Genomic DNA, 13,838 nt, shown 5'->3' with positions numbered 1-13,838 from the left:
ACAGACTACATACAGATTACATACAGATTACATACAGATTACATATAGACTACATACAGATTACATACAGACTACATACAGATTACATATTGATTACATACAGACTACATATAGATTACATACAGACTACATACAGATTACATACAGACTACATATAGACTACATACAGATTACATAGACTACATATAGACTACATACAGATTATATATTCATTACATACAGACTACATACAGATTACATACAGACTACATATAGACTACATATAGATTACATACAGACTACATATAGATTACATACAGACTACATATAGACTACATATAGATTACATTCAGACAACATATAGATTACATACAGACTACATATAGACTACATACAGATTACATACAGACTACATATAGATTACATACAGACTACATATAGATTACATACAGACAACATATAGACTACATACAGATTACATAGACTACATATAGATTACATACAGACTACATATAGACTACATATAGACTACATACAGACTACATACAGACTACATACAGATTACATACAGACTACATACAGATTACATATTGATTACATACAGACTACATACAGATTACATACAGACTACATATAGATTACATACAGACTACATACAGACTACATATAGATTACATTCAGACTACATACAGACTACATACAGACTACATATAGACTACATATAGATTACATACAGACTACATATAGATTACATACAGACTACATACAGATTACATATAGACTACATACAGATTACATACAGACTACATACAGATTACATATTGATTACATACAGACTACATATAGACTACATATAGATTACATACAGAGTACATATAGACTACATACAGATTACATACAGACTACATACAGATTACATATTGATTACATACAGACTACATATAGATTGAATAGTGTGAAGAGATCACATATACACTGAGTGGACAAAACATTAGGAACACCTTCCTAATGTTGATTTGCAACCCCCCCCCCCCCCTTTTTTGCCCTCACAACAGCCTCAATTCGTTGGGGCATGGACTCCACAACGTGCCGGAAGCATTCCACAGGGATGCTGGCCCATGGTGACTACAGTACTTCCCACAGTTGTGTCAAACTGGCTGTATGTCCTTTGGGTGGTGGACCATTCTTGATACACACGGGAAACTGTTGAGTGTGGAAAAACCCAGCAGCATTGCAGTTCTTGACACTCAAACCGGTGCAACTGGCACCTACTACCATACCCTGTTCAAAAGGCACTTAAATCCTTTGTCTTGTCCATTCACCCTCTGAATGGCACGCATACACAATCCATGCCTCAATTGTCTCAAGGCTTAAAAATCCTTCTTTAACCTGTCTTCTCCCCTTCATCTACACTGATTTTAAGTGGATTTAACAGGTGACATCAATAAGGGATCATAGCTTTCACCTGGACTGGACAGTTTGTCATGAAAAGAGCATGTGTTCCTAATGCTTTGTCCACTCAGTGTACATCACCTACAGACGTCTGAAAATAAACAGAACATATCCATAGTGAAAGAAATGTTTCCACTCATTCATGATTCATGCCATACAATAACAGATGGCCCTTCTATCTCCTGGTCTTTGTTCTTCAATAACAGATGGTCCTTCTATCTCCTGGTCTGTGTTCTTCAATAACAGAAGGTCCTTCTATCTCCTGGTCTGTGTTCTTCAATAACAGAAGGTCCTTCTATCTCCTGGTCTTTGTTCTTCAATAACAAATGGTCCTTCCTTCTCCTGGTCTTTGTTTTTCAATAACAGAAGGTCCTTCCTTCTCCTGGTCTTTGTTCTTCAATAACAAATGGTCCTTCTATCTCCTGGTCTTTGTTCTTCGGTAATAGTTGCCATGGAAATGCCCTTGTTTGTCTGATCTAGATCAGATGAAGGAGGTTGAGCCGCTGACTAAAATACAGTCTTCTGTTACCTGAGGGGGGAGCTGTTGTATTCTGGCTTGCACTCAACATAGACCCACCTTCCCCAACAGACAACTCTGAGTCATGGCATCCATTTTAGACAAAGACCAGGGGGACAGGAGGAGCATCCCATCTAGGATCAGATTACCTGACGCCTAATTATAACCGTTAGAGTGGTCAAATTATAGCAGACCCTGGATCAGTTCCTGCAGAAACAAGTTAGTGAAGAACCAGCCCCCCACCTGTCTCTAATGCATCTAGCAGCACCGGGGTTGGTAAACCCAGGACGGTGGGCCTGGCCTCAGACAAACACAGCATCTAGTGGAAACACGATGGGGGGGACAAAAGAGAAAACAGTTGATTGCCAATCCTATTAGACATGATGAACTGTACCAATATAATGGGTGTGTGTAGGCTACTCTACTGGAACATACCAACTGTACCAATATAATGGGTGTGTGTAGGCTACTCTACTGGAACATACCAACTGTACCAATATAATGGGTGTGTGTAGGCTACTCTACTGGAACATACCAACTGTACCAATATAATGGGTGTGTGTAGACTACTCTACTGGAACATACCAACTGTACCAATATAATGGGTGTGTGTAGGCTACTCTACTGGAACATACCAACTGTACCAATATAATGGGTGTGTGTAGACTACTCTACTGGAACATACCAACTGTACCAATATAATGGGTGTGTGTAGACTACTCTACTGGAACATACCAACTGTACCAATATAATGGGTGTGTGTAGGCTACTCTACTGGAGCATACCAACTGTACCAATATAATGGGTGTGTGTAGGCTACTCTACTGGAACATACCAACTGTACCAATATAATGGGTGTGTGTAGGCTACTCTACTGGAACATACCAACTGTACCAATATAATGGGTGTGTGTAGGCTACTCTACTGGAACATACCAACTGTACCAATATAATGGGTGTGTGTAGGCTACTCTACTGGAACATACCAACTGTACCAATATAATGGGTGTGTGTAGACTACTCTACTGGAACATACCAACTGTACCAATATAATGGGTGTGTGTAGACTACTCTACTGGAACATACCAACTGTACCAATATAATGGGTGTGTGTAGGCTACTCTACTGGAGCATACCAACTGTACCAATATAATGGGTGTGTGTAGGCTACTCTACTGGAACATACCAACTGTACCAATATAATGGGTGTGTGTAGGCTACTCTACTGGAGCATACCAACTGTACCAATATAATGGGTGTGTGTAGGCTACTCTACTGGAACATACCAACTGTACCAATATAATGGGTGTGTGTAGGCTACTCTACTGGAACATACCAACTGTACCAATATAATGGGTGTGTGTAGGCTACTCTACTGGAACATACCAACTGTACCAATATAATGGGTGTGTGTAGGCTACTCTACTGGAGCATACCAACTGTACCAATATAATGGGTGTGTGTAGGCTACTCTACTGGAACATACCAACTACCAATATAATGGGTGTGTGTAGGCTACTCTACTGGAACATACCAAATGTATCAATATAGTGGGTGTGTGTAGGCTACTCTACTGGTGACCTGGAGCATACCAACTGTACCAATATAATGGGTGTGTGTAGGCTACTCTACTGGAACATACCAACTGTATCAATATAATGGGTGTGTGTAGGCTACTCTACTGGAACAAACCAACTGTATCAATATAATGTGTGTGTAGACTACTCTACTGGAACATACCAACTGTACCAATATAATGGGTGTGTGTAGGCTACTCTACTGGAACATACCAACTGTACCAATATAATGGGTGTGTGTAGGCTACTCTACTGGTGAACTGGAACATACCAACTGTACCAATATAATGGGTGTGTGTAGGCTACTCTACTGGTGAACTGGAACATACCAACTGTACCAATATAATGGGTGTGTGTAGGCTACTCTACTGGAACATACCAACTGTACCAATATAATGGGTGTGTGTAGGCTACTCTACTGGAACATACCAACTGTACCAATATAATGGGTGTGTGTAGGCTACTCTACTGGAACATACCAACTGTACCAATATAATGGGTGTGTGTAGGCTATTCTACTGGTGAACTGGAGCATACCAACTGTACCACTATAATGGGTGTGTGTAGGCTACTCTACTGGAACATACCAACTACCAATATAATGGGTGTGTGTAGGCTACTCTACTGGAGCATACCAACTGTATCAATATAATGGGTGTGTGTAGGCTACTCTACTGGAACATACCAACTGTACCAATATAATGGGTGTGTGTAGACTACTCTACTGGAACATACCAACTGTACCAATATAATGGGTGTGTGTAGACTACTCTACTGGAACATACCAACTGTACCAATATAATGGGTGTGTGTAGGCTACTCTACTGGAACGTACCAACTGTACCAATATAATGGGTGTGTGTAGACTACTCTACTGGAACATACCAACTGTACCAATATAATGGGTGTGTGTAGGCTACTCTACTGGAACATACCAACTGTATCAATATAATGGGTGTGTGTAGGCTACTCTACTGGTGACCTGGAGCATACCAACTGTACCAATATAATGGGTGTGTGTAGGCTACTCTACTGGAACATACCAACTGTATCAATATAATGGGTGTGTGTAGGCTACTCTACTGGTGACCTGGAGCATACCAACTGTACCAATATAATGGGTGTTGTGACAACCCTCCCACTCTGTCTGCTGTATTTTCTCTCTTTGCTCTTGTTCCTTATTAGGATGCCAGTGGGCGGAGTTGGAAGGGTAGATGGGAAACACCTGGGCTCGGGTGTGTCCCAGGATAAAGACACCTCTTCCACAGTCATTGGAGAGACTCTCTCCATGCAGACACCTTGTTTTTGGTTGTGCTAGTTATGGTATCTAAAAAAATATATATTTTTGATACTCCTTGTCTCCACGTTGTCTCCCTTTTGTTGCGAACTCTGAGCCGGTTCGTAACAAGTGGGAGCTCATCCGGGATCTTGAACTTGTGTTTGGGAGAAAACATGGTGGTATGTTAAATTCTGTAGGTGCTTTGTTTGTATATTTTGTTAGTTTGAGTTTGGTGCTCAGTACTGGTTGCCTTTTTGTTTGGTTTGTGTGCTGCGTTGGAGAGAGTACATTGGTTAGTTTCCAGGCCCTGCCCAGCCTGGAAAACGCTTGTTCTACTTGCTGTTGGGACATTGGTCTGAGGAGGTGAGTACAATCAGCTGTGTACCTCGGTGGGAGATTTGGATAGGGTAGTGAAACTTACTACCCGGAGCTATAGCCTTTTTCCCCTGATAGGCTTAGCGACGTGTTTCATTTTGGAATATGTTGGGCATTGTTAATGTTATTTTTGTGTGGTGTCTGTGGACTGAGCAGTTGTCTCGGGGGCACATCCGTGGCTTGGTGGAATCTACCAGCGTGCTGGGGGGTTACTTCCTTGCCAGCGGGCTACAGTGCATAATTACCCACCGCAAATCTGCATGAAGACTAGGGTTGAGTTATTGTAGGTTTTGGGGAAGCTCCATATCTCATCTCTTTTCTGTGGTGCCCGGTGTGATTGTATTTTCTCTTGTTGTGGTCTGGTGTGCTCAGCAGAATCGTTGGAGTGACTATGAATCGTTGGAGTGACTATGAATCGTTGGAGTGACTATGAACCGTTGGGAAGTGACTATGAACCGTTAGGAAGTGACTATGAACCGTTGGGAGATGGTTTGCGTTTGTAGCCGATACGGTCTCTTGTGTGCCCTGTTCCTGAGTGTTATGTGACTGACCATTGTTTGGTTTTGGTTTTGGTTTTGTCATGTTCTAACTTTCCTGTCTGTTCCCTCCTGGTCTTGTGTTCTTCTTTCCTCTTAAATGTTGCTTCCTGTGCGCAAAGGTTGCTGAGGTCTGGGGAGAAGGAGGTTGGCTGGGGCAAGTGGAAGGTGAACATGTAACCCCTCGTCAATTTGGGCCGCAGAGGCCTGTGTCAATTTGGGACGCAGAGGCTGGTACGTTGTTCCGGGGCCCTTGTTGGTCCCCGGTTTTATGGGGGGGGACGACCCTCCAACAGTTGGAGCATACCAACTGTACCAATATAATGGGTGTGTGTAGGCTACCCTACTGGAACATACCAACTGTACCACTATAATGGGTGTGTGTAGGCTACTCTACTGGAACATACCAACTGTATCAATATAATGGGTGTGTGTAGACTACTCTACTGGAACATACCAACTGTATCAATATAATGGGTGTGTGTAGGCTACTCTACTGGAACATACCAACTGTACCAATATAATGGGTGTGTGTAGGCTACTCTACTGGAACATACCAACTGTACCAATATAATGGGTGTGTGTAGACTGGTGAACTGGAGCATACCAACTGTACCTTCTGGGTGGGGGTGGAAGGGGTGGAATCACTCTGGGGCAGGGGGATGCTGTTGACCAGGTCCAACACTCCCTGGATCTTCTGGTCTGAGATCTTCACATGGAGGAGAGGCAGTTCTCCAGACACCTTGAATCTGGAACACAATAGATACCATACCAGAGGTTTACTAATCTGGAACACAGTAGATACCATACCAGAGGTTTACGAATCTGGAACACAGTAGATACCATACCAGAGGTTTACTAATCTGGAACACAGTAGATACCATACCCTCTGATTTAACCAACACTGTGTCTGCACCACTGAATTTAAATCAGGACTAGTGATGAGGGGGGGAAATCGATACAGTTACATATCGCAATATTATTTTGGACAATATTATATTGATACTTTGACTGAAAGCATTTATTTTTGTTTTGCTAAGTAGCGTTAGTCGTCTGTAGCTGCGTCAAAACTCAGGGATTTTTCCTCCTATAGGTTGATCTCCATCTTATTTTTAAATAGTGAGACAACGTGTTTTCAGCACTTTTCTTTCCATAACTGATCAAAACGAATTATTTTCTCAAGATCTCTCATCTCTCTGCAGCAGACAATTCAAATACTGAGCTATATTGTATGCTACAATTTATATTATTTTATATGAATACAACTTCTCAGAGAAAGATATTTTGTGTAACAAGTAATATCTGTCTCTCTCTCAAAAAGGTAAAGTGTCATAATTATTGACACCCCTAAAGATTCTTATAAATAAAGTTGTATTTGGAATTAGGTCCTATATTCTTAGCATGCAATTACTACATCAAGCGTCTTACCCCTAAGACATGCTAACCTCTCACCATTACCAATAACAGGGGGACGTTAGCATGCATTCTGGCATCATTCCACAGTCCCTCAGCCTGGTTAACAGTCTGGTGTTACCTGGCTCAGCTCCCTCAGCCTGGTTAACAGTCTGGTGTTACCTGGCTCATCTCCCTCAGTCTGGTGTTACCTGGCTCAGCTCCCTCAGTCTGGTGTTACCTGGCTCAGCTCCCTCAGCCTGGATAACAGTATGGTGTTACCTGGCTCAGCTCCCTCAGCCTGGATAACAGTCTGGTGTTACCTGGCTCAGCTCCCTCAGCCTGGATAACAGTCTGGTGTTACCTGGCTCAGCTCCCTCAGCCTGGATAACAGTCTGGTGTTACCTGGCTCAGCTCCCTCAGCCTGGATAACAGTCTGGTGTTACCTGGCTCAGCTCCCTCAGCCTGGATAACAGTCTGGTGTTACCTGGCTCAGCTCCCTCAGCCTGGATAACAGTCTGGTGTTACCTGGCTCAGCTCCCTCAGTCTGGATAACAGTCTGGTGTTACCTGGCTCAGCTCCCTCAGCCTGGATAACAGTCTGGTGTTACCTGGCTCAGCTCCCTCAGCCTGGATAACAGTCTGGTGTTACCTGGCTCAGCTCCCTCAGCCTGGATAACAGTCTGGTGTTACCTGGCTCAGCTCCCTCAGCCTGGATAACAGTCTGGTGTTACCTGGCTCAGCTCCACCCAGCCTGGATAACAGTCTGGTGTTACCTGGCTCAGCTCCCTCAGCCTGGATAACAGTCTGGTGTTGCCTGGATAACAGTCTGGTGTTACCTGGCTCAGCTCCCTCAGCCTGGATAACAGTCTGGTGTTGCCTGGATAACAGTCTGGTGTTACCTGGCTCAGCTCCCTCAGCCTGGATAACAGTCTGGTGTTACCTGGCTCAGCTCCCTCAGCCTGGATAACAGTCTGGTGTTACCTGGCTCAGCTCCACCCAGCCTGGATAACAGTCTGGTGTTACCTGGCTCAGCTCCCTCAGCCTGGATAACAGTCTGGTGTTGCCTGGCTCAGCTCCCTCAGCCTGGATAACAGTCTGGTGTTGCCTGGATAACAGTCTGGTGTTACCTGGCTCAGCTCCCTCAGCCTGGATAACAGTCTGGTGTTGCCTGGCTCAGCTCCCTCAGCCTGGATAACAGTCTGGTGTTGCCTGGATAACAGTCTGGTGTTACCTGGCTCAGCTCCCTCAGCCTGGATAACAGTCTGGTGTTACCTGGCTCAGCTCCCTCAGCCTGGATAACAGTCTGGTGTTACCTGGCTCAGCTCCCTCAGTCTGGATAACAGTCTGGTGTTACCTGGCTCAGCTCCCCCAGCCTGGATAACAGTCTGGTGTTACCTGGCTCAGCTCCCTCAGCCTGGATAACAGTCTGGTGTTACCTGGCTCAGCTCCCTCAGCCTGGATAACAGTCTGGTGTTACCTGGCTCAGCTCCCTCAGCCTGGATAACAGTCTGGTGTTGCCTGGATAACAGTCTGGTGTTACCTGGCTCAGCTCCCTCAGCCTGGATAACAGTCTGGTGTTACCTGGCTCAGCTCCCTCAGCCTGGATAACAGTCTGGTGTTACCTGGCTCAGCTCCCTCAGCCTGGATAACAGTCTGGTGTTACCTGGCTCAGCTCCCTCAGCCTGGATAACAGTCTGGTGTTACCTGGCCATCCTGGTGTCCTTCTCCACCATGCATTTGGCCAGCTGGAGGTTGAAGTCCATGGGCTGCAGGATGTGCTGTATAGAGGAACCATGTTGACGGGCTGTCTTCCACTCCTCACCTGTAGGGACAGACCCAAACAGTGAGGGACAGAGACAGAAACAGTGAGGGACAGAGCTCAGTGGACAGAGACAGAAACAGTGAGGGACAGAGCCCAGTGGGGACAGAAACAGTGAGGGACAGAGCTCAGTGGGGACAGACAGAAACAGTGAGGGACAGAGCTCAGTGGGGACAGAGCTCAGTGGACAGAAACAGTGAGGGACAGAGCTCACTGTTTCATAGTCTACTGCTTTGACTATGAGTGAATGTTTGTTTCATAATGACATTAACGGGAAAACTGAACATCTGAGTGGTTTCATGAGACAGAGATGAAAATATCAGTCAGAAATGCAGTAAGGGGGAAGATCTGGAGATGCAACAACTAGCATGGGTTGCTAATACAGACGATCTATAGATGCAACAACTAGCATGGGTTGCTAATACAGAAGATGCAACAACTAGCATGGGTTGCTAATACAGAAGATCTAAAGATGCAACAACTAGCATGGGTTGCTAATACAGAAGATCTAGAGATGCAACAACTAGCATGGGTTGCTAATACAGAAGATCTAGAGATGCAACAACTAGCATGGGTTGCTAATACAGAAGATCTATAGATGCAACAACTAGCATGGGTTGCTAATACAGAAGATGCAACAACTAGCATGGGTTGCTAATACAGAAGATCTAAAGATGCAACAACTAGCATGGGTTGCTAATACAGAAGATCTGGAGATGCAACAACTAGCATGGGTTGCTAATACAGAAGATCTAAAGATGCAACAACTAGCATGGGTTGCTAATACAGAAGATCAAGAGATGCAACAATTAGCATGGGTTGCTAATACAGAAGATCTATAGATGCAACAACTAGCATGGGTTGCTAATACAGAAGATCTAGAGATGCAACAACTAGCATGGGTTGCTAATACAGAAAATGCAACAACTAGCATGGGTTGCTATTACAGAAGATATAGAGATGCAACAACTAGCATGGGTTGCTAATACAGAAGATCTAGAGATGCAACAACTAGCATGGGTTGCTAATACAGAAGATCTAGAGATGCAACAACTAGCATGGGTTGCTAATACAGAAGATCTAGAGATGCAACAACTAGCATGGGTTGCTAATACAGAAGATCTAGAGATGCAACAACTAGCATGGGTTGCTAATACAGAAGCTGCAACAACTAGCATGGGTTGCTAATACAGAAGATCTAAAGATGCAACAACTAGCATGGGTTGCTAATACAGAAGATCTATAGATGCAACAACTAGCATGGGTTGCTAATACAGAAGATCTAGAGATGCAACAACTAGCATGGTTTGCTAATACAGAAGATCTATAGATGCAACAACTAGCATGGGTTGCTAATACAGAAGATGCAACAACTAGCATGGGTTGCTAATACAGAAGATCTAGAGATGCAACAACTAGCATGGGTTGCTAATACAGAAGATGCAACAACTAGCATGGGTTGCTAATACAGAAGATCTAGAGATGCAACAACTAGCATGGGTTGCTAATACAGACGATCTAGAGATGCAACAACTAGCATGGGTTGCTAATACAGACGATCTATAGATGCAACAACTAGCATGGGTTGCTAATACAGAAGATCTGGAGATGCAACAACTAGCATGGGTTGCTAATACAGAAGATCTAAAGATGCAACAACTAGCATGGGTTGCTAATACAGAAGATGCAACAACTAGCATGGGTTGCTAATACAGAAGATCTGGAGATGCTACAACTAGCGTGGGTTGCTAATACAGCACCGCTGTGTGATCAGCTGTAGCAGCACCGCTGTGATCAGCTGTAGCAGCACCGCTGTGTGATCAGCTGTAGCAGCACCGCTGTGTGATCAGCTGTAGCAGCACCGCTGTGTGATCAGCTGTAGCAGCACCGCTGTGTGATCAGCTGTAGCAGCACCGCTGTGTGATCAGCTGTAGCAGCACCGCTGTGTGATCAGCTGTAGCAGCACCGCTGTGTGATCAGCTGTAGCAGCACCGCTGTGTGATCAGCTGTAGCAGCACTCTCTACATCCACTCATGTTCCTCCCATCAATCAATAGGCTCAAATGTATCATCATTTCACAATGGGATTTTCATTCCCCTTCTCCCGGAGACAATTAAATTTGTCGGATTTTCATTTTCGGTATCGGCTATTACTGTCTAACGGAAACCTGGTGTGTGTGTGTGTGTGTGTGTGTACCTGACTTGCTGTAAAGGATCTGGACACTGCGTAGCTCCAGGGAGTACTTCTCGTAGGCACGGTCCATAATCTCCTCCAGGGAACTGAAACTGGGTGATAAAGACTGGGGGTTCCCCTGGTCCACACTCACCAGCTATACACACACACACACACACACACACACACACACACACACACACACACACACCTTTAAAACTATGACACAATAAAACAATAGGGTGTCGTTGCCGTCGTTATTCTAGAACCCGTCTGCTCTCACCGGTAGACTACCCGTCTGCTCTCACCGGTAGACTACCCGTCTGCTCTCACCTGTAGACTACCCGTCTGCTCTCACCTGTAGACTACCCGTCTGTTCTCACCTGTAGACTACCAAAGTCTATGATCATCAGGTCAGACTTGGCGTGGTAGAAGCCAGACTTCGGCACCAGCAGGTATGAAGGCTTTAGGTCAATCTTCAGGTCCAGAATCTTCCGGGTCTCAATGATGTGAGACAGACCTGCACATAGGACAAATAATCATCAACAGATGTTAGCTAATGTAGCTAATGTAGAACCAGCCAGAGACAAACATCTACCTGGCAGTGTGTGTTTGACTATGCCTATGACACGCTGTAATAACATCTTATGTAGCTGTTATAGAAGCTTTATGAACACATACGTAATGTGTTTCCTGTTTCTCTGTACCCACCAGTGGCTGTTATAGTGTTTCCTGTTTCTCTGTACCCACCAGTGGCTGTCATATAGTGTTTCCTGTTTCTCTGTACCCACCAGTGGCTGTCATAAAGTGTTTCCTGTTTCTCTGTACCCACCAGTGGCTGTCATAATGCGTTTCCTGTTTCTCTGTACCCACCAGTGGCTGTCATAAAGTGTTTCCTGTTTCTCTGTACCCACCAGTAGCTGTTATAACCTCTCTAGGGTAGGGGGCAGTATTTGCACGGCCGGATAAAAAAACGTACCCGATTTAATCTGGTTATTACTACTGCCCAGAAATTAGAATATGCATATAATTGTTTGATTTGGATAGAAAACACCCTAAAGTTTCTAAAACTGTTTGAATGGTGTCTGTGAGTATAACAGAACTCATATGGCAGGCAAAAACCTGAGAAGATTCCTTACAGGAAGTGCCCTCTGACCATTTCTTGGCCTTCTACACTCTCTTTATTGAAAACTGAGGATCTCTGCTGTAATGTGACACTTCCTACGGCTCCCATAGGCTCTCAGAAGGTGGCAGAACGTTGAATGATGACTTTGCAGGCCATGGCTGAAAAACAGCAGCACATTTGGTAAGTGGTCGATCTGAGAACAATGAGACAGGCGCGCGCGTGCACGAGAAGAGTCCATTTTAGATTTTCAGTCTTTGAAAGAAAACAGGGTTTCCCGGTCGGAATATTATCGCTTTTTTACGAGAAAAATCGCATAAAAATTGATTTTAAACAGCGGTTGACATGCTTCGAAGTACGGTAATGGAATATTTAGAATTTTTTTTGTCACGATACGCGCGTCACCCTTCGTTACCCTTCGGATAGTGTCTTGAACGCACGAACAAAACAGGATATTTGAACATAACTATGAATTATTTTGAACCAAACCAACATTTGTTATTGAAGTAGAAGTCCTGGGAGTGCATTCTGACGAAGAACAGCAAAGGTAATCCAATTTTTCTTATAGTAAATCTGAGTTTGGTGAGTGCCAAACTTGGTGGGTGTCAAAATAGCTAGCCCGTGATGGCGAGCTATCTACTCAGAATATTGCAAAATGTGCTTTTGCCGAAAAGCTATTTTAAAATCGGACATAGCGATTGCATAAAGGAGTTCTGTATCTATAATTCTTAAAATAATTGTTATGTTTTTTGTGAACGTTTATCGTGAGTAATTTAGTAAATTCACCGGAAGTTTGCGGTGGGTATGCTAGTTCTGAACGTCACACGCTAATGTAAAAAGCTGTTTTTTTATATAAATATGAACTTGATTGAACAAAACATGCATGTATTGTATAACGTAATGTCCTAGGAGTGTCATCTGATGAAGATCATCAAAGGTTAGTGCTGCATTTAGCTGTGGTTTGGGTTTATGTGACATTATATGCTAGCTTGAAAAATGGGTGTCTGATTATTTCTGTCTGGGTACTCTGCTGACATAATCTAATGTTTTGCTTTCGTTGTAAAGCCTTTTTGAAATCGGACAGTGTGATTAGATTAACGAGAGTCTTGTCTTTAAAATGGTGTAAAATAGTCATATGTTTGAGAAATTGAAGTAATAGTATTTCTAAGGTATTTGAATATCGCGCCACGGGATTCCACTGTCTGTTGAGTAGGTGGGACGATTTCGTCCCACATACCCTAGAGAGGATAAAGTGTTTCCTGTTTCTCTGTACCCACCAGTGGCTGTCATAAAGTGTTTCCTGTTTCTCTGTACCCACCAGTGGCTGTTATAAAGTGTTTCTCTGTACCCACCAGTGGCTGTTATAAAGTGTTTCCTGTTTCTCTGTATAAAGTGTATCCTGTTTCTCTGTATAAAGTGTTTCCTGTTTCTCTGTATAAAGTGTATCCTGTTTCTCTGTATAAAGTGTATCCTGTTTCTCTGTATAAAGTGTATCCTGTTTCTCTGTATAAAGTGTTTCCTGTTTCTCTGTACCCACCAGTGGCTGTCATAAAGTGTTTCTGTTTCTCTGAACCCACCAGTGGCTGTTATAAAGTGTATCCTGTTTCTCTGTATAA

General features: G+C 43.7%; 1 protein-coding gene across 2 annotated transcripts in view; it reads right to left on the bottom strand.

The window, feature by feature from the left end:
* The window catches only part of LOC115203560 (vacuolar protein sorting-associated protein 13C), a 248,732-nt gene that overhangs the window by 144,388 nt on the left and 90,506 nt on the right, over positions 1-13,838 (bottom strand). For both annotated transcript variants that reach the window (XM_029768341.1, XM_029768340.1), the window contains 5 exons: positions 11,483-11,619; positions 11,124-11,256; positions 8,813-8,930; positions 6,322-6,463; positions 2,192-2,267 (listed from right to left, as the gene is read on the bottom strand). In XM_029768341.1, the coding sequence (XP_029624201.1) occupies positions 2,192-2,267; positions 6,322-6,463; positions 8,813-8,930; positions 11,124-11,256; positions 11,483-11,619 (606 nt within the window). The remainder of the gene's footprint in view (positions 1-2,191; positions 2,268-6,321; positions 6,464-8,812; positions 8,931-11,123; positions 11,257-11,482; positions 11,620-13,838) is intronic.

The sequence above is a fragment of the Salmo trutta genome, chromosome 12 (assembly GCF_901001165.1).
Source record: "Salmo trutta chromosome 12, fSalTru1.1, whole genome shotgun sequence".
NCBI classification, from domain to species: Eukaryota; Metazoa; Chordata; class Actinopteri; order Salmoniformes; family Salmonidae; genus Salmo; species Salmo trutta.
The sequence above is the reverse complement of the archived record's forward strand: the minus strand, read 5'-3'. Positions and strand labels throughout refer to the sequence as shown.